We start from the raw sequence: 22,476 nt of genomic DNA on the forward strand, positions 1-22,476 counted from the left end.
CAGTTCCTGCAAGATGAAGGCATTGAAGCTATGGACTGGCCCGCCCGTTCCCCAGACCTGAATCCGATTGAACACATTTGAGACATCATGTCTCGCACCATCCACCAACGTCACGTTGCACCACACACTGTCCAGGAGTTGGCGTATGATTTACTCCAAGTCTGGAAGGCGACCCCTCAGGAAACCATCCGCCGCCTCATCAGGAGCATGCCCAGGCATTGTAGGGAGGACATACAGGCACGAGGCGGCCATACACCCTACTGAGCATCATTTCCTTGTCTTGAGGCATTTCCATTGAAGTTGGATCAGCCTGTAACTTAATTTTTCACTTTGATTTTGAGCATCATTCCAACTCCAGACCCCCGTGGGATATTAGTTCTGATTTACGTTGATCATTTTTAGGTTTTATTGTTCTCAACACATTCCACTATGTAATGAATAAAGATTTACAACTGGAATATTTCATTCAGTGATATCTAGGATGTGGGATTTTCATTCCCTTTATTTTTTGAGCAGTGTATATTTAAGTCCAATTAATAAAAGCATCTATTGTATGAAAACTGCACATTACTATTGTTTTAAGAATGAAATAAAGAATACATAGTATAAAAATACTAAGCTCAAAGTGTGTACAAATGCAAAAGCAAACACATAGGGCTGAATTCACACTTTCTGAAGGGAAGAAAATTACTGCATTTTGAGACTACTAGAGGATGTTCTGAATAAAGCATCTGACATAAGTGGTGTAACATTTTATATACTGTAGCATGTAATATTTATAAAAACAGTTTTTTTTTCAGGTTCTTTGAGTTTTCTTTTCTGTCCTTACCTGTTCTTCAGAGCCGTGGAAAAGAATAAATTCTTTTGAAAAAAGATTCCTCAGGAAGCAAAATGATTGATATATGTTATCTATAAAATAAACCCAACACTGAAATTCTAAATGAACAAGTAGCACAAATATTAGTACAAAAAATAGCAATATGTTTACAGGAATAACCTTGCTAAGTCATCCATATGGAGATCTATGTTCGGCCCATAGATTTTAACAGCTCATTTACATATTTAGAAAAATATTAATTTCTCTGGAATAAGACACTGGATCGCAGATAATATCTAAGGATCATTTTTTCAACTTCTTATAAACTACATGCTCATATAAATGGCCTAGGACTGTTGATCCTACTGACAGATTCCCTTTAAGAACTTGTTCACAAGAGCATATAACTCAATTTTTTATCAGATAGCACTTGGACCATTGTTATACTATGGGGCAGTTCATATCTGTTTCTTTCTGCAGAACAAATCGGTCTGTGGAATAAATGTCAGCATACCATGAGTGGCTTCATAAATCAGAGCACGCACAGCCATACAAGTCTAGGTGTGTGTGTAAAACATTGGACTGCACTAAGATGCCAATCTCAGTGCAGTCCGATTTACGCAGACGCAGACAATGGAGAAGATGGAGAAGTTAAGTTCTCAGTCTTCTCCGTAGCTGTGATTCGATACTCTCATCCAAAGAAAATCATATCACAGTAAACTGACACTCAGCTAAAAGTCTAATCACAGTTTGAGTCGAGTGACATTTACATAATCGATCCAATTCTCTTTTATGAGAGAATCAATGCTCAGGTGAGCAAGCTACTAGTGGAATAGGGATCAGCTTGTTCTAGTTTTGAATGAACATGTAATAGTCGGATCAGTTTGCTTTTACCTTTTAATACTTTGTAATGGGAAATAAAACTGTGACCTCCCTTTCTATCTTTGCAAACAGTGCAGTGAGCTGCAGGCTATATTGCAGGTATGGACAAGAAGGCAACTTTATAAACATCTGAAAAAGTGAGTGAGCGAACTCGCAACTGTTTTGTGCTAAGCTTGTTTTGTCTTACATACAGTATGTGACTTAGATGTTTTGCCTTATTAAACCTATCAAATAAATAATTAAAAAAAAATAACATGGCCCCCCCCTATTTTAATAACCAGTCAAGGTAAAGCAGGCAGCTGTGGGCTTCAATTATCAGGCCGGGAAGGACCCAATAACCATTGACATCCCAGCTTATTAATATCAGCTCACAGCTGTCTGCCTTTCCTTTGCTCATTATAAATAATGGGAGGGGGATCTATAAAAAATGAACCTCTGAAGTGAGATGTAGCATTAATTTATTGCAGCTAAGCAATTTGTACCACACAGCTTGTGCTTCTATTGCACAGCTTGTGTACCAATGTTCTTATGTTCAAATGATTGTTCATCGTGCAACTAAAGTTTGTTCAGCCAACCCTACATCAATAAATATCTATAATCTATCAATTCAAGTAAGGTCAGTTTCACACATCCGTGTAGATTCTGTACTCAGATCGCAATGCACAGACTGGTCGCAGATCTCCTTAGGGTACTGTCACACAGTGCAATTTTGATCGCTACGATGGTACGATTCGTGACGTTCTAGTGATATCGTTACGATATCGCAGTGTCTGACACGCAGCAGCGATCAGGGATCCTGCTGAGAATCGTACGTCGTAGCAGATCGTTTGGAACTTTCTTTCGTCGCTTGATCACCCGCTGACATCGCTGGATCGTTGTGTGTGACAGCGATCCAGCGATGCGTTCGCTGGTAACCAGGGTAAACATCGGGTAACTAAGCGCAGGGCCGCGCTTAGTAACCCGATGTTTACCGTGGTTACCAGCGTAAAAGTAAAAAAAAACAAACCGTACATGCTCACCATCTGATGTCCGTCCGGTCCCTTGCCGTCCGCTTCCCGCTCTGACTGTCTGCCGGCCGGAAAGTGAGAGCAGATCACAGCGGTGACGTCACCGCTGCACTCTGCTCTCACTGTACGGCCGGATCTGTCAGAGCAGGAAGCGGACGGCAAGGGACCGGACGAAAATCAGATGGTGAGCATGTACGTTTTTTTTTTTTTTACTTTTACGCTGGTAACCACGGTAAACATCGGGTTACTAAGCGCGGCCCTGCGCTTAGTAACCCAATGTTTACCCTGGTTACCCAGGGACTTCGGCATCGCTCCAGCGCCGTGATTGCAACGTGTGACCGCAGTCTACGACGCTGGAGCGATAATCATACGATCGCTGCGACGTCACGGATCGTGCCGTCGTAGCGATCAAAATTGCACTGTGTGACGGTACCCTAACTCAAGCTAGGCAGTGTCGTATATTGACCATGAAAACATGGATGTGTGAAATCGGCCTAACTCTCTGGTGATTCTTTCTGCTTCCAAATTATTGACACATAGTATTTACTCTGTGGGTCAATACAATTATGATAATACCAAATGTATATTTTTTTAATGTTTCACTTCTTTTGAACAGAAAAATACATTTACATTTTTTTATTGGTTGCTAGAATTTAACCAATATATTTTTTTTAATTTTGGGCAGACAGAGCCTGTTTTAGGGATTGATTTTAGAGAGACAAACTGAAGTTTTCACTAGTAACATTTTTGGATACATACACCTTTTTGATCACCTTTCACTTCATGTTTGTGCACCAAACATTCATAAAAAATAACTAATCTGGAATTGTTATTATTCATATAAATATATATTTAGCATTTACTACTGTTGAAGCAGAAAATCTCTTTTTATTTATCTCTCTCACTTATATAGCACCGTTAATTCCACAGCACTCTACAGACATTTTCATCACTGTCCCCATTGGAGCTCACAATCTTAAATTCCCTATCAGAATGTTTTTAGAATATGGGAGAAAACCAGAGGGCCTGGAGGAAACCCACACAAACATGGGGAGAACATACAGTTGTGCTCAAAGGTTTACATACCCAGGGAGAATCTTTGCTTTCTTGGCCTTTTTTCAGAGAATATGAATGATAACACCAAATGGTTAGTGGTTGGGTGAAGCCATTTATTGTCAAACTACTGTGTTTTCTATTTTTAAATCATAATGACAACCCAAAACATCCAAATGACCCTGATCAAAAGTTCACATACCCTGGTGATTTTGGCCTGATAACATGCACAGAAGTTGACACAAATGGGTTTGAATGGCTACTAAAGGTAACATCCTCACTTGTGACCTGTTTGCTTGTAATCTGTGCGTGTGCATAAAAGCAGAGTGAGTTTCTGGGATCCAGACAGACTCTTGCAGCTTTCATCCAGCCACTGACATTTCTGGATTGTGAGTCATGGGGAAAGCAAAAAAATTGTCAACGGATCTACGGGAAAAGGTAGCACTGTAATACCGCAGCCATCTTTGTTGTGGTATTACAGTGATTGGCTGGTAGGGAGAGCTGCTGCTGAGATAGGGTCAGATTATTTCTTTTATTAGTTAGTGTGGGTATACCATCACAGAATCCACAAATCCAGATAAACCAACAGTCCTTTTTAGGGCTAATTAGGGGGTATATTGATTGCAGCGCTAGGTAGTCAGGGGAGTCTATGTGCGCATATCCACATCAGTGCAAGGCAGGCAGGCACTGCATGTGAATATATAGATCCCACTGCATACATCAAGAGAGTCCATTACTGTCTGCTGCTGCCTATTCTATATACACATAGCTGCAGGTATCTGTGGTGAGGATTAATTTTTTTGGCACCTGAATCCTGCTAATTTTATTACAAAGCAATCCAGAGACCCCTTTTTTCTTCTACATTTATTTGCTTGGTCACATTGCAGACTACAGCTAGGACATTTTAATACAACAGCGTGAAAATCTAGCAATTTCAAGCAATTTGTCCCAGGCATCAGATGTCAATGCGCAGAAAATTCTGGCCTTTATTTGTACTGTAGTTTTTTTTGGAGTGTCTTAGAACATTTTTAGACACCATTTTGCTGACCAAAAAATATTTAGCTGCCCAAAAAATATTTAGCTACTTTTCTTATATATATCACTGTGTTTTGTACGCCACACGCATCGCATATCATTGCGCTAACTATTTAACAATTTTAGTATTCCAAAATTTTGGTTTTTTTAGTGTCATAGCCAGATCTATCTGTGCTCTACAAATAGTTGCTTTTCTGGCGTACATTCCACTTTTTTGGCTGCCTGCTACCCTAGGTCTATACAATATTTTGGGGTAAAAAATAAAAAAATACAGGCCACGTATTGAACAGTCTGTAATATCCGTCAGACACCTGGTCTATCTGTGCTCTACAAATAGTTGCTTTTCAGGCCTACTTTCCACTTTTTTGGCTGTCTGCTACCCTAGGTCTATACACTATTTTGGGGTAAAAAATAAAAAAATACAGGCCACATATTGAACAGCCTGTTATCTCTGTTAGACTCCTGGTCAACCTGTGCTCTCCAAATAGTTGCTTTTCAGGCCTAAATTCCACTTTTTTGGCTGTCCTCTACCCCAAGTCTATACAGTATTTTGGGGTAAAAAAAAATTTAAAAACTCCAGGCCACATATTGAAGAGTGTGATATCTCCGTCAGACTCCTGGTCTATCTGTGCTCTCCAAATAGTTGCTTTTCTGGCATACATTCCACTTTTTTGGCTGTCTGCTACCCTAGGTCAATATAGTATTTTGGGGTAAAAAAATATAAAAAAATACAGGCCACATATTGAACAGTCTGCTATCTCTGTGACACGCCTCATCTATCTGTGGCCTATAAATTATGTCATTAGATTAGAGTCGAGGCTTGCATTCACCTTTTTATTAAATTAGGCAAGGCGCGTGGAAAGGGACGGGGAAGTGGATCCGAGTGATGGTGATGGTGCATGCAGAGGTCGAGGCACTTTTCCATTTATCGATTCTGGCCTCTCTCACGGTTAACATGAAGAGAGGCAAGAAGAGATTCCATGTAGTGATGCCCAAATATTTGAGCAGCCACGGTCACACGAAGGCGACGGTGTTAACATGTCACAAGAGGTGGATGATGATGAAACACAATTGCCAGAAAATCAGGAGGATGACCAGGGAGCGGAAGTGAAAGAAGAGGTGGTGGATGATATAGTAACTGACCCAACCTGGCAGGAGGACATGCAAAGTGAGGACAGCAGCAGGGGGATGAAGGCGTAGTACCCCAAAAGGCAGGAAGACGCAGTGTGGTGTACGCAGACAGAAGGCGGGCAACCGTTCCACGCAACACCAACATGAGAGAAGTTGCCAGTCCACCTGTAAGGTCTTCATGAGTCTGGTTGTTTTTTAAAGACTCTGTCGATAACCCCAAAGAGGCCATTTGCACCACCTGCCATGCCCGCATCAGCAGGGGTAACAAAACTTCCAGCCTGACCACGACCAGCATGATCAGGCACATGGCAGCAAAGCACCTGGCTTTGTGGGCCGAACCACAGGCACCAGGAATAGTGGCTGCGGGTAACACCATTCCTTCTTCCACTGTGGTGTGTGAAAGCCAATCCCCTGTCCACAGTGCATGTAAAGATGCCTCCTGCCCTCCACCTGCCGTTACCCAGACTCAACTAGCATCATCATCGAGCACGTCCACGTCCTTGTCCCAGCGCAGCCTTCAGTTGTCCATACCACATTCATTGGAATGCAAGCAGAAGTACGCCTCCAACACCCAACAGGCCACAGTACTAAATACACAAATTTCTAGTCTGCTTGCACTTGAAATGTTGCCTTTTAGGCTCGTGGAGATGGAAGCTTTCCGCAACCTTATGGTGTGGGCCATCCCGAGGTATTCAGTCCACAGCCACTACTATTTCTCCCAGTGTGTTGTCACAGCATTACACAAGCACATGTTCCACAACATTAGCCGTGCCCTCAACAATGCTGTTACTGGGAAATTCCACCTAACCACTGACACGTGGACAAGTGCTTGTGGGCAGGGACGGTACATCTCGCTGAAGGCACACTGGGTTAACAGAGGAAGCCGGGACCCAGTCGGACCTTGGGATGGTGCACATCCTCCCAACCCTGAGGAATGTGGGCCCTATGTCAATCTGGGTTGCCCCCACAGTCTACAGCTCCTGCACCTCCTCCGCCTCCTCTTCAGCCTCCATGTCTGAAAGTAGCACATCAGTCACAAGCTGGAAGCACTGCAGCACTGCCTCAGCCAAGCGCAGACAGGCTGTGCTGAAGATAATCTGCTTAGGTGACAAACCGCACAATGCTGGAGTTGTGGACAGCTCTGAAAGAGCAGTCAGATCTGTGGCTGAAAATGCTTAACCTACAGCCAGGCATGGCCATGTGTGACAATGGCCGGAACCTGGTGGCGGATCTGAGGTGAGGCGAGCTCACACACGTGCCATGCCTGGCCCATATGCTTAACCTCATGGGCAGAGTTTTCTCAAAACCTACCCTGAGCTGCCAGATCTGCTTATGAAAGTATGCCGATTGTGTGCCCATTTTAGAAAGTCAGCTACAGCTTCAGCAGCCTTTGCCATGTTTCAGCAGCGTTTGCAGCTTCAGGATCACGGACTATGTGTGATGTCCCCACGCATTGGAACTCTACATTGCATATGTTGGAAAGGATCTGTGAGCAGAAGAGGGCAGTTGTTGACTACCAGCATCAACAAGGCCATCGTTATTCAGTTCAGACTCCACACATAAGACCTCAGGAATGGACATGGATGCCAGACATCTGTACCATCCTGCAAAACTTTGAGGAGTCCATCAAGATGGTGAGCGGGGATGACACCATAATTAGCATCACCATCCCGCTTCTCTGCATTCTGAAAAGCTCTCTGCTCACAATGAAAGAGGATGCATTGCAGGCAGAGCACGAGGACATGGAGCAAGGAAACATGCAGGGTGATTACACACAGCCCAGCCTAATGTCATCCCAACGTGGATTGGTTGACAATGAGGAAAAGGAGAAGGAGGAGGAGGAAGAACAAGAGCTACTTTCATGCGGTATAGACGGTACTACAAGCACACCTGTCAAACCGTCTATTCAGCATGGATGGCCTAAGGACAGGGAGGAGGAGGAGGAAGAGGACACCTTGGTCACTTGTACTGTTGTTGAGGACACAGAAGGCTTTCCTGCTACCAGTCTGGCACACATGGCTGACTTTATGTTGTGCTGCCTTTCCCGTGACACTTGTATTGTAAAAATTTTGGGTGACAGTCATTACTGGGTAGTGACAATTTTAGACCCACGCTACAAGGACAAATTTCAATCTCTTGTTCCAGAGGCAGACAGGTGTACTAAAATGGTGCAGTACCAGAGGACCATTGTTACGGAATTATTAAAAAAATTCCCATCTGAAAATGCTGGTGGCAAACATCACAGTGCGTTGGACAACCAAGGAGTACAGGCAAGAGCGACAACTCCAATCCAGCAGTGGCAGGGCAACACTGGCAAAGTTCTGGGCCAGTTTTCTCAGACTCTCCTATTGCCCTGGCCCAGAGGTGCGGGGTAATGTCACAAGGAATGGAATGTTTGGGAACATGATGAGGGAGTACCTTGCTGACTGCACCAACATCCTCTGTGATTCCTCTGTGCCTTTTAATTATCGGGTATCCAAGCTGGACACGTGGCATAAAGTGGCTCTCTACACTTTGGAGGTCTTGGCCTGTGCTGCCACTAGTGTTTTGTCAGAGGGGTTTTTAGTGCTGCTGGTAGAATTATAACAGATAAGTACATTCGCCTGTCAACTGAAAATGCAGACAGGCTGACTTTTATAAAAATGAACATGGGCTGGATTGGGCCAGACTTCTCTACACCATCACATGATAACAGCGAAACATAACCTCCAATACAGTGTCTTTTTGGGAGGTGTATTTCTATGCACCTCTTCACACCCACAAATGGGTATACACTTCCTGATTTTGGCTATTTGGTGTCCTCCTCCTTCTCCTCATCCTCATCATCCACCACCACTCGAACGTCGGGGAGAACATGTTCTGTGATGCTACAGCCAGTCTATTTTTTTGCAAGGGTGTCTATGAGGCCCGCAAAAAATTTTTAAAAAATGTACCCCACATGGAAAAATGTTTGTCAGCCCTTAGTGTATGGGCATTACAAGTACAGGAGACCCACTCTTTTAAATTGGGAAAACATTCATAGGCAGACATCCTCCATGTCGGTTCAGACACCACCACTAGAACATGAGGGTGAACGTATTCTATGATGCTACAGCCACTCTAGTTTTTTGCAAGGGTGTATGATGACTGTAAATAATTTTTTTTTTACTTTACCCCCCATGGGGAAAGTTTGTCAGCCCATGCACTTAGTGTCTGGGCATTCCAAGTATAGATGAAGCGCTCCTTTGCAATGTGAAAATTTTTTTATGAGACCCTCCTCCGTGTTTAGGGTTGAGTGAAACAGGTCGGCCATTTTCAGAAGTCGCCGACTTTTGGCAAAGTCGGGTTTCATGAAACCCGACCCGACCCCTGTGTGGGGTCGGCCATGAGGTCGGCGATCTTCTGAATCTGGTATCGGAATTCCGATACCGAGTTCCGATATGTTTGCGATATCAGAAACCGGTATCGGAATCCACATTTAAGTGTAAAATAAAGAATTAAAATAAAAAATATTGATATACTCACCTCTCCGGAGGCCCCTGGACATCGCCGCTGGTAACCGGCAGCCTTCTTTGCTTAAAATGAGCGCGTTCAGGGCCTTCCATGACGTCACGGCTTGTGATTGGTCGCGGCCGCCCATGTGACCGCCACGCGACCAATCACAAGCCGTGACGTAATTCTCAGGTCCTAAATTCCTAATTCTAGGAATTTAGGACCTGAGAATTACATCACGGCTTGTGATTGGTCGCGTGGCGGTCACATGGGCGGCCACGACCAATCACAAGCCGTGACGTCATCTAAGGCCCTGAATGCGCTCATTCTTAAGAAGGAAGGCTGCCGGAAAGAAGCAGGGCGCGTCCGAGGGTGAGTATATACCTAATAGGAATATACTCACCCTCGGCTTCTTTCCGGCAGCCTTCCTTCCTAAGAATGAGCGCGTTCAGGGCCTTAGATGACGTCACGGCTTGTGATTGGTCGCGGCCGCCCATGTGACCGCCACGCGACCAATCACAAGCCGTGACGTAATTCTCAGGTCCTAAATTCCTAATTCTAGGAATTTAGGACCTGAGAATTACGTCACGGCTTGTGATTGGTCACGTGGCGGTCACATGGGCGGCCGCGACCAATCAGAAGCCGTGATGTCATGGAAGGCCCTGAACGCGCTCATTTTAAGCAAAGAAGGCTGCCGGTTACCAGCGGTAAGGTCCAGGCTGCGTCGGAGAGGTGAGTATATCAATATTTTTTATTTTAATTCTTTATTTTACACATTAATATGGATCCCAGGGCCTAAAGGAGAGTTTCCTCTCCTTCAGACCCTGGGAACCATAGCATCCCATTGCACTGCATTGGGTTTCGTGTTTCGGCCGACCCCGACTTTTTTATAGAATCGGCCGATTTCACTCGACCCGACTTTTGAGAAAGTCAGGTTTCGTGAAACCCGACCCGATCCTATAAAAATAAAAGTCGCTCAACCCTATCCGTGTTTCTTCCTAGGGGGATTTTGGTGCGTGCAAATTATGGCCAGGCCTTGCATTCACTTCATGGACAAAATTTATGGTAATAAAAAAAAAAATAATGGAAACTTTTGTTTCATGTGGCCATCCAGTACGTGGTTTCAAAGGGTTACTGGAGTGCATGTAACATTGGTGCAGGGCAGGCCTTGAATTCACTTCATAAGCAAACAGTATGGGAGACACACTTTTTTCTAATGGGAAAAATGATGTCCTGAGGCCCTCAAGTACGTCTGCTGAAACAGTTATTGGGGTGCATGTAACATTGGTGCAGGGCAGGCCTTGCATTTAATGCATAAGCAAACAATATGGGAGACACACTTTCTTCTAACGGGAACAATTTTGTCATGAGGCCCTCAAGTACGTCTGCTGAAATAGTTATTGGGGTGCATGTAACATTGGTGCAGGCCAGGTCTTGCATTCAATGCATAAGCAAACAGTATGGGAGACACACTTACTTCTAATGCAGTGTTTCTCAACTCCTGTCCTCAAGACCCACCAACAGGTCAAGTTTTCAGGATTTCCTTAGTACTGCACAGGTCATAATTTCATCACCTGCTCAAGCATTAATTCCATCACCTGCAATACTAAGGAAATCCTGAAAACATGATCTGTTGGTGCGTCTTGAGGACTGGAGTTGAGAAACACTGTTCTAATGGGAACAATTTTGTCATGAGGCCCTCAAGTACATCTGCAGAAACGGTTATTGGGGTGCATGTAACATTGGTGCAGGTCAGGCCTTGCATTAAATGCATCAGCAAACAGTATGGGAGACACACTTTCTTCTAATGGGAACAATTTTGTCATGAGGCCCTCAAGTAAGTCTGCGGAAATGGTTATTGGGGTGCATGTAACATTGATGCAGGGCAGGCCTTGCATTCAGTGCAACATTTTTTCAAGAGGCCCTCCTGCACCTCTCGTAATAGGGGTATTGGGGTGTGTCCTAATTTTTGGCAGCCCAACCAGTCACTGCATAGGCAATAAATGTATAAGAGACCCACTGTTTAATGGCTGTTTAAGAAGATTAATGCCTCCCAATGCCACTCTAAAAATAGGCTCTGTGACTTTAAGAGTCCCTCCTTCATAAATGAAACAAGATGTGTCTGCTTATGTGTCACACAACACATGGCCAGTTAGAGTTGTTAAATGTTACAATGACAATACCCAGTGAATGCATTTATATTGGTTGAAAGCAATGTTAAAGTTGAAAAACGCATCAAAAACGCTGCGGGAGAACATAGCCCAAGTGGTGGATGAACATTTTTGTTTGGAGTTAATTATTTTGCCTTATATACAAGTCATTACCCTGGAAAGGATGTTCCTTAACATATTTCCCAGCAAAATCCATTTGGGTTTCAGTTTTGTATGTTTTTGGTGCACCTGTCAAAATGGCGTGAAACTCTGACATTGTTTACAGCTGTGACCTAGGAGTCAGAAATGCTTCCAGGGACATTTGCCATGATGTTGCCCTGTCATTTGAGCTGTGTTTCCATCATTTTCAGACATTTTTAGACCTTTAAAGGACCCCCAGGGGGATTTCAGTAAAAATGCTCAGGTCTCCCATAGATTTACATTGGGCTCGTTGTTCTGGCCGAGTACCCGAGTATTACAAATCGTTCGACCCGAGCAATCAGCACCCGAGCATTTTAGTGCTGGCTCATGACTAGTATTTAATAAAAGGTTATTTTGGGGAAAAAAAATGGCGTGGGCTCCCAAACAATTTTCACAACCAGCATAGGGAAAGCAATCGACTGGGGGCAGATGTTTATAGCCTAGAAAATGGTTAATACCCACAGAGCTTCCCAGGATATTAATATCAGCTCACAGCTGTATACTTAGCCTTTACTGGCTATTAAAATAGGGGAGCCCCCCAAAAAATGATGTGAGGTCCCCTTAGAATTAATGACCAGCAAAGGCTATGTAAACAGCCGTGGGCTGATATTAATAGCCTAGGAAGGGGCCATGGATATTGCCCCCTTGGCTAAAAACATCAGCACTCAAGCCGCCCCAGAAAATGTCCATGTCTAAGATGCGCCAATTCTGGCATTTAGCCTCGCTCCTCCCACTTGTGCTGAAGCCGTGGCAAGTGGGGTAGAAGTTGTGGGGGTGGATGTCACCTTTGTGACATCAAGTCCCGAGGTTAATAAGACGTTAATAAGACGCCCCCATTACTAACCCCATAGTCAAATTGTTAAGAAAACACAGACACCCAGTAAAAAATCTGTAAAGAATACCAGGGGGAAGTATGGAGAGAGGCAGCAATCTCACATTGGAGTCTGCGGCCACGTCAGGGTGCAAGCCGCACGAGAGTAGGACCTGAGACACGTGACCGCCAGAGGAGAGCTGCACAAGAGCAGGACCTGAGACACGTGACCTCCGGGGGAGTGTCTGGAGGGGGAAACAACTCCCGTATGGGAGAAAAAATGAAAACGGGAGACAGCGGCGCCGGGAGCGAGGTCAGACAAGCCGACTACAGTACCAGAGGGTAATGCAGTGTCCTAGGCATAAGGCAGAGGAATGGTACGATACAAGCCGTAGTCAGAAACCAGAGAGGGGATGCAGTAACCAGGGGCACAGACAAGAGGGAAGTCAGAGAAGTTAGCCGAAGGTCAGAACTGGAGAATCCTAAGAAGAGCAGAATCAAAATGCAGACACAAATTGAGGGACAAGTTGAATCATACATAGGACAAGCACACAGAGGAACAAGTGATATACACTAGGGTCACCTAGGTCAGCTACTCAGCCAAGAATAGATGTATCACTGACAGAGAATCCGGCACCAGAGCAGATTAATATATCCCTTCCCAAACCAAAAGGAGGCCAAGCAGAGTTAACCCCAACAAGCCCAGGACAGGGAAGGAAATCCCATCCTGAGCCATGACAAAATCCTTTAATTGAAATAAAGACACAGACTCCTTTAATGTTTTAAATTAAACCATACTTACTGCCACACCTAATTCCCCGATGCCCTCGATCTCCTGTAATAAAAGTAAAATAATAAACCAACAATATACCCATACCTGTCCATCGTTAGTAATCCATATCTGGGGGATATGCAGTTTTCATCCTGTACAGTGCCAAGATGCGACCGTCCCAGCTGAAAACCACTGGTGAATGAGCTGCTGAGAACGGATCTTCAGTGACTAGCGGTGACATCACTGAAGCTGCGCTCCCTCACAGCCTGAACTGAGATGAACTCTGGACCATGGGAAAATGCTGCGCGAGGGGGTTAAAGTGCTAACTAGTAAGTGTGGTGATAACTAGTAAGAATAAGCTTTTGGGTTTTAGGAAACCAATATAAAAAGGTAATAACAGTCAAAAAGTTACTGTCTATATTTGAATGGATTGAAATATTTTTTACCTTTCTCGAAACTTTGAGCCATTTTACACGCCAACACCACAAGTGCGGAGCGTATAAAAACATTAACCATTTTGTTTCTGTAAGAGGCACCAGTCAGAAAAGTGTGAGCTTGATTGATGACCAACTCTTCAGTAATGGCTTCTGTCACATTGTGCTCCAGTAAAACAATGTGTCTGTCAACAATAGCCATAATGTTTGAATGCAGCGTTACACTGGATTGAACAACATCATCAATAGATTTATTACCTGGTTTACATAAAGAAAAACAGACAATAGCAATGTAATAGTGTGCAGCCATAAACAACATGAAAGAGGTATTTTCAGAATTGAATGTTATGGTATATCAAAACATTGTGATTGGTTGGATTTAGACATCTGTGGCCCCTTCTGATTCAGAGAAGGATGGGATCAAGGTTCTTTGGCATTCTTTCCTACTCAGTGGTGTTCCTGGTCTCCCAATGTGAAGTAGACTGTAGCACAACTCAATTCAAGTTCCAAATTGTGTACCTGGAGTATGTGGATTGTGTGGATGTATGAACTATGCTCAACTTGTAACCTGAGTGAAAGGTGAGTGCAATATTCATTGCTTAATAGGTTTTAAGGTTCAAAGAAGAGTTTAAGTTAAAACGTAACATGCTGAGTCAGAAGAAGGCAAAAAATCCATGAGGTAGATGCTAATTGTTCAGTATCAGGAAACAAAATTCCTACGAGATTCCCTACAAGGAAATTAGAATAGTTCCTTGGATAAACATCCAGTCTCCAAAATCTGGTACCTATTACTTGTAATAGAATACATTCATTTACAATAAAATTGAAAACAAGAAGGAAACGTCATGCAGTTATAGAAATCATGGGGTTGATAGACAATACATAGAAATGCTTAAAAAATGAAAACAAATATTTTCAAAACATCTTGAATTATTCAGTAATAAATATGAGCGCCAAGCACAGAAATCCCTGCACTTGCACATCTTGACATGATATCAGTTAAGTTATTAATGGATGTCTCAGGGATTTTCTGACACGCTGAATTCACTTGGGCACACAAATCATCAAGATCCTCTGCTGGCAGCTCCCTTTGCAATTGGTGACTAGATTACATCACAGATGTGATAAATGGGAAACTTGGACAGAGACGCAGCAGACTATGCTGGTAAGTTCAGACCATGCTCGCTTCTCAAAGTAGCATGAACAACATGTGGTATGGCATTGTTGTGTTGAAAAACGGCTCCTGGGACACTTGGAGAAATGGCCAAAACACTGATCTATTCTCTACTGCAGGTGGAATTGGACATCACATACCAAACCTAAGACAACATTGCCTACACAAACCAATAGAAGATGCTTTCACAACACTTGGCTACGAACCAGACATCTAGCTACATGTTTTCCATTGATCTCACACCACCGCTCTCAAAGACCATCATAGTGCAGAGCAAAACAGCAATGAGTGTCTCTCCTCTTTAGTGATGAGTCTAGCTTAGGTCTAGTATGCAATGATATACAGAAAATGGTCTGGAAAACACATGGTCAACACCATGAAAAAGCCTTCACAAGGGAACATCACACTGGTCCTATTCCTGGGATTACGACATGGGGTGGAAAAATGTAGAGTAGCTGGTCACTTCTAGCCTTCATTCCAGGTAAACGGTTTGGTGTTGAATTGTTTATGGACCCAGTGGAATAATTTCTCTATAGTCTCCCAGGAGCTGTTTTTCAACAAGACAATGCCAGGCCGCATGCAGCTCGTGCTACTGAGAACACAGTGTGGCCTAAGCATGTGAACACTGTCAGTAATGTCTCCGGACTTGTCTACCATTGAGCACATCTGGAAAATCATTGGATGGCAATTGCTACGGGATTTGACAGCAGCGGATCTTGATGATTTGCGTACCCAAGTGTATTTAGCGTGGCAGAACATTCCTCAGACAACCATTAATAACCTCTTTAATAGCTTGTAAAAGAGTCTGTATTTATGTCTTTACATGGCGATCTTACTTGATACTGAATAAATCAAGATGTTTTGAAAATTTAGTTCCCATTTTTTTCATCATTTGCATATCATTAACACGGACATGATCCTATGATTTCCAGAACACCACAACTTCTTTTTCTTGGAGTTTCAGTTTCACTGTTGAGAAGTGTATTTTTCACTAAAGACATCCAGGCTCTCCTTTAACTTGTTTATTAAATCGACATGATATGCAGAGATTTCTATTTGTCTCACTGCTTGCACAGTAAAGAATCTGCATATGTCATGATGATTAACCCTTCTTTTCTCTAGTATTAGGCCATGTGCACACGTTAAGTATTTTTCGCGTTTTATTCGCGTTTTTTCGCTATAAAAACGTGATAAAAACGCGAAAAAAACGCTTACATATGCCTCCCATTATTTTCAGTGTATTCCGCATTTTTTGTGCAAATGTAGCCTTTTTTTCCACGAAAAAATCGCATCGCGGAAAAAAAAGCAACATGTTCATTAAAATGCGGAATTGCAGGGGATTCCGCACACCTAGGGGTCCATTGATCTGCTTACTTCCCGCACGGGGCTGTGCCCACGATGCGGGAAGTAAGCAGATTATGTGCGGTTGGTACCCAGGGTGGAGGAGAGGAGACTCTCCTCCACGCACTGGGCACCATATAAGTGGTCAAAAAATAAGAATTAAAATAAAAAACAGTCCTATACTCACCCTCGATGTCTTCCCGCCTCCTGTCATGATTCTCAATGGCGAGAGAACATAGCCCAGCATATATAAGAACTAGCTCTTGGAAGATGGAATCTAAACTGACCATGAACTAAACCTGCCGCACAATTAACAGTGGCCGGGTAGCGTGCCTACGTTTTATCCCTAGACGCCCAGCGCCAGCCGGAGGACTAACTAATCCTAGCAGAGGAAAATACAGTCCTGGCTCACCTCTAGAGAAATTTCCCCAAAAGGCAGACAGAGGCCCCCACATATATTGGCGGTGATTTTAGATGAAACGACAAACGTAGTATGAAAATAGGTTTAGCAAAATCGAGGTCCACTTACTAGATAGCAGGAAGACAGAAAGGGCACTTTCATGGTCAGCTGAAAACCCTATCAAAACACCATCCAGAAATTACTTTAAGACTCTAGTATTAACTCATAACACCAGAGTGGCAATTTCAGATCACAAGAGCTTTCCAGACACAGTAACGAAACAGCAGCTGTGAACTGGAACAAAATGCAAAAACAAACAAGGACGAAAGTCCAACTTAGTTGGGAGTTGTCTAGTAGCAGGAACATGCAAAGAAAGGCTTCTGATTACATTGCTGACCGGCATGAAACTGACAGAGGAGCAAGGTTATATAGAGACTCCCACATCCTGATGGGAACAGGTGAACAGAGAGGATGATGCACACAAGTTCAATTCCACCAGTGGCCACCGGGGGAGCCCAGAATCCAATTTCACAACAGTACCCCCCCTTAAGGAGGGGGCACCGAACCCTCACCAGAACCACCAGGGCGATCAGGATGAGCCCTATGAAAGGCACGGACCAGATCGGAGGCATGAACATCAGAGGCAGTCACCCAAGAATTATCCTCCTGACCGTATCCCTTCCATTTGACCAGATACTGGAGTTTCCGTCTGGAAACACGGGAGTCCAAGATTTTTTCCACAACGTACTCCAACTCACCCTCAACCAACACCGGAGCAGGAGGCTCAACGGAAGGCACAACCGGTACCTCATACCTCCGCAATAATGACCGATGAAAAACATTATGAATAGAAAAAGATGCAGGGAGGTCCAAACGGAAGGACACAGGGTTAAGAATCTCCAATATCTTGTACGGGCCGATGAACCGAGGCTTAAACTTAGGAGAAGAAACCCTCATAGGGACAAAACGAGAAGACAACCACACCAAGTCCCCAACACAAAGCCGAGGACCAACACGACGACGGCGGTTGGCAAAAAGCTGAGTCTTCTCCTGGGACAACTTCAAATTGTCCACTACCTGCCCCCAAATCTGATGCAACCTCTCCACCACAGCATCCACTCCAGGACAATCCGAAGATTCCACCTGACCGGAGGAAAATCGAGGATGAAACCCCGAATTACAGAAAAACGGGGACACCAAGGTGGCAGAGCTGGCCCGATTATTGAGGGCGAACTCCGCCAATGGCAAAAAAGCAACCCAATCATCCTGATCCGCAGACACAAAACACCTCAAATATGTCTCCAAGGTCTGATTAGTCCGCTCGGTCTGGCCATTAGTCTGAGGATGGAAAGCAGACGAAAAAGACAAATCTATGCCCATCCTAGCACAGAATGCCCGCCAAAATCTAGACACGAATTGGGTCCCTCTGTCAGAAACGATATTCTCCGGAATACCATGCAAACGAACAACATTTTGAAAAAACAGAGGAACCAACTCGGAAGAAGAAGGCAACTTAGGCAAGGGAACCAAATGGACCATCTTAGAGAAACGGTCACACACCACCCAGATGACAGACATCTTCTGAGAAACAGGCAGATCCGAAATAAAATCCATCGAGATGTGCGTCCAAGGCCTCTTCGGAATAGGCAAGGGCAACAACAATCCACTAGCCCGAGAACAACAAGGCTTGGCCCGAGCACAAACGTCACAAGACTGCACAAAGCCTCGCACATCTCGTGACAGGGAAGGCCACCAGAAGGACCTTGCCACCAAATCCCTGGTACCAAAGATTCCAGGATGACCTGCCAACGCAGAAGAATGAACCTCAGAGATGACTCTACTGGTCCAATCATCAGGAACAAACAGTCTACCAGGTGGGCAACGATCCGGTCTATCCGCCTGAAACTCCTGCAAGGCCCGCCGCAGGTCTGGAGAAACGGCAGACAATATCACTCCATCCTTAAGGATACCTGTGGGCTCAGAATTACCAGGGGAGTCAGGCTCAAAACTCCTAGAAAGGGCATCCGCCTTAACATTCTTAGAACCCGGTAGGTATGACACCACAAAATTAAACCGAGAGAAAAACAACGACCAGCGCGCCTGTCTAGGATTCAGGCGCCTGGCAGACTCAAGGTAAATTAAATTTTTGTGGTCAGTCAATACCACCACCTGATGTCTGGCCCCCTCAAGCCAGTGACGCCACTCCTCAAAAGCCCACTTCATGGCCAAAAGCTCCCGATTCCCAATATCATAATTCCGCTCGGCGGGCGAAAATTTACGGGAAAAAAAAGCACAAGGTCTCATCACGGGGCAGTCGGAACTTCTCTGCGACAACACCGCCCCAGCTCCGATTTCAGAAGCGTCGACCTCAACCTGAAAAGGAAGAGCAACATCAGGCTGACGCAACACAGGGGCGGAAGAAAAGCGGCGCTTAAGCTCCCGAAAGGCCTCCACAGCATCAGGGGACCAATCAGCAACATCAGCACCCTTCTTAGTCAAATCACTCAATGGTTTAACAACATCAGAAAAACCAGCAATAAATCGACGATAAAAGTTAGCAAAGCCCAAAAATTTCTGAAGACTCTTAAGAGAAGAGGGTTGCGTCCAATCACAAATAGCCTGAACCTTGACAGGATCCATCTCGATGGAAGAGGGGGAAAAAATGTATCCCAAGAAGGAAATCTTTTGAACCCCAAAAACGCACTTAGAACCCTTCACACACAAGGAATTAGACCGCAAAACCTGAAAAACCCTCCTGACCTGCTGGACATGAGAGTCCCAGTCATCCGAAAAAATCAGAATATCATCCAGATACACAATCATAAATTTATCCAAATAATCGCGGAAAATGTCATGCATAAAGGACTGGAAGACTGAAGGGGCATTTGAAAGACCAAAAGGCATCACCAAATACTCAAAGTGGCCCTCGGGCGTATTAAATGCGGTTTTCCACTCATCCCCCTGCTTGATTCGCACCAAATTATACGCCCCACGGAGATCAATCTTAGAGAACCACTTGGCCCTCTTTATACGAGCAAACAAATCAGTCAGCAGTGGTAACGGATATTGATATTTAACCGTGATTTTATTCAAAAGCCGATAATCAATACACGGCCTCAAAGAGCCATCTTTCTTAGACACAAAGAAAAAACCGGCTCCTAAAGGAGATGACGAAGGACGAATATGTCCCTTTTCCAAGGACTCCTTTATATATTCTCGCATAGCAGCGTGTTCAGGCACAGACAGATTAAATAAACGACCCTTAGGGTATTTACTACCCGGGATCAAATCTATGGCACAATCGCACTCCCGGTGCGGAGGTAGTGAACCAAGCTTGGGTTCTTCAAAAACGTCACGATAGTCAGACAAGAATTCAGGAATCTCAGAGGGAATAGATGATGAAATGGAAACCAAAGGTACGTCCCCATGAGTCCCTTTACATCCCCAGCTTAACACAGACATAGCTTTCCAGTCGAGGACTGGGTTATGAGATTGCAGCCATGGCAATCCTAGCACCAAAACATCATGTAGATTATACAGCACCAGAAAGCGAATAATCTCCTGGTGATCCGGATTAATACGCATAGTTACTTGTGTCCAGTATTGTGGTTTATTACTAGCCAATGGGGTGGAGTCAATCCCCTTCAGAGGTATAGGAGCTTCCAAAGGCTCCAAATCATACCCACAGCGTTTGGCAAAGGACCAATCCATAAGACTCAAAGCGGCGCCAGAGTCGACATAGGCGTCCGCGGTAATAGATGATAAAGAACAAATCAGGGTCACAGATAGAATAAACTTAGACTGTAAAGTGCTAATTGAAACAGACTTGTCAAGCTTCTTAGTACGCTTAGAGCATGCTGATATAACATGAGTTGAATCACCACAATAGAAGCACAACCCATTTTTTCGTCTAAAATTCTGCCGCTCGCTTCTGGACAGAATTCTATCACATTGCATATTTTCTGGCGTCTTCGCAGTAGACACCGCCAAATGGTGCACAGGTTTGCGCTCCCGCAGACGCCTATCGATCTGAATAGCCATTGTCATGGACTCATTCAGACCCGCAGGCACAGGGAATCCCACCATAACATCCTTAATGGCATCAGAGAGACCTTCTCTGAAAATCGCCGCCAGGGCGCACTCATTCCACTGAGTAAGCACAGACCATTTACGGAATTTTTGGCAGTATATTTCAGCTTCGTCTTGCCCCTGAGATAGGGACATCAAGGCCTTTTCCGCCTGAAGCTCTAAATGAGGTTCCTCATAAAGCAACCCCAAGGCCAGAAAAAACGCATCCACATTGAGCAACGCAGGATCCCCTGGTGTCAATGCAAAAGCCCAATCTTGAGGGTCGCCCCGGAGCAAGGAAATTACAATCCTGACCTGCTGTGCAGGATCTCCGGCAGAGCGAGACTTCAGGGACAAAAACAATTTGCAATTATTTTTAAAATTTTGAAAGCAAGATCTATTCCCTGAAAAAAATTCAGGCAAAGGAATTCTAGGTTCAGACATAGGTGCATGAACAACAAAATCTTGCAAATTTTGTACCTTCGTGGCGAGATTATTCAAACCTGTAGCTACACTCTGAAGATCCATTTCAAACAGGTGAACACAGAGCCATTCAAGGATTAGAAGGAGAGAAAGAGAGGAAGGCTGCAGTATAGGCAGACTAGCAAGTGATTCAATTATGAGCACACTCAGAACTAGAGAAAAAAAAAAAAATTTTCAGCAGACTTCTTTTTTCTCTCCTTTCTCAGCCAATAATTTAACCCTTTTGGGCCGGTCAAACTGTCATGATTCTCAATGGCGAGAGAACATAGCCCAGCATATATAAGAACTAGCTCTTGGAAGATGGAATCTAAACTGACCATGAACTAAACCTGCCGCACAATTAACAGTGGCCGGGTAGCGTGCCTACGTTTTATCCCTAGACGCCCAGCGCCAGCCGGAGGACTAACTAATCCTAGCAGAGGAAAATACAGTCCTGGCTCACCTCTAGAGAAATTTCCCCAAAAGGCAGACAGAGGCCCCCACATATATTGGCGGTGATTTTAGATGAAACGACAAACGTAGTATGAAAATAGGTTTAGCAAAATCGAGGTCCGCTTACTAGATAGCAGGAAGACAGAAAGGGCACTTTCATGGTCAGCTGAAAACCCTATCAAAACACCATCCAGAAATTACTTTAAGACTCTAGTATTAACTCATAACACCAGAGTGGCAATTTCAGATCACAAGAGCTTTCCAGACACAGTAACGAAACAGCAGCTGTGAACTGGAACAAAATGCAAAAACAAACAAGGACGAAAGTCCAACTTAGCTGGGAGTTGTCTAGTAGCAGGAACATGCAAAGAAAGGCTTCTGATTACATTGCTGACCGGCATGAAACTGACAGAGGAGCAAGGTTATATAGAGACTCCCACATCCTGATGGGAACAGGTGAACAGAGAGGATGATGCACACAAGTTCAATTCCACCAGTGGCCACCGGGGGAGCCCAGAATCCAATTTCACAACAGCCTCCACTGCATGCTGCCGTTCGGTTCCTGTAGCTGATGTGCAGCGAAGGACCTTGCCGATGACGTCACTGTCCTGTGATTGGTCGTGAGCGGTCATGTGACCGCTCACGTGACCGTGACATCACGCTAGGTCCTGTGCGCACAGACCAGCTATAGGAAGACGAACGGACGCCACTGATGAGATTTCTGGGTGAGTATAAGCATTTTTTTATTTTTTTTATTATTTTTAAACATTCTATCTTTTACTATAGATGCTGCATAAGCTGCATCTATAGTAAA

The 22,476-nt window shown here is 44.3% G+C and overlaps 1 protein-coding gene and 1 long non-coding RNA gene across 3 annotated transcripts in view; one reads left to right on the forward strand and one right to left on the reverse strand.

Annotated features, from left to right (window-relative positions):
- LOC143804786 (dihydroxyacetone phosphate acyltransferase-like) overlaps window positions 1–22,476 on the reverse strand; it is a 236,278-nt gene that overhangs the window by 104,247 nt on the left and 109,555 nt on the right. For both annotated transcript variants that reach the window (XM_077283224.1, XM_077283225.1), the window contains exons 10-11: window positions 13,777–14,022; window positions 830–909 (exon numbers count right to left, since the gene is read on the reverse strand). In XM_077283224.1, the coding sequence (XP_077139339.1) occupies window positions 830–909; window positions 13,777–14,022 (326 nt within the window). The remainder of the gene's footprint in view (window positions 1–829; window positions 910–13,776; window positions 14,023–22,476) is intronic.
- Window positions 1,769–22,476, forward strand: part of LOC143804787 (uncharacterized) — a 49,658-nt gene continuing 28,950 nt past the window's right edge. Inside the window, exon 1 of the long non-coding RNA XR_013221109.1 lies at window positions 1,769–1,836. This is a non-coding gene — a long non-coding RNA (uncharacterized LOC143804787). The remainder of the gene's footprint in view (window positions 1,837–22,476) is intronic.

This window comes from Ranitomeya variabilis, chromosome 2 (genome assembly GCF_051348905.1).
Source record: "Ranitomeya variabilis isolate aRanVar5 chromosome 2, aRanVar5.hap1, whole genome shotgun sequence".
In the NCBI taxonomy this organism is placed as follows: Eukaryota; Metazoa; Chordata; class Amphibia; order Anura; family Dendrobatidae; genus Ranitomeya; species Ranitomeya variabilis.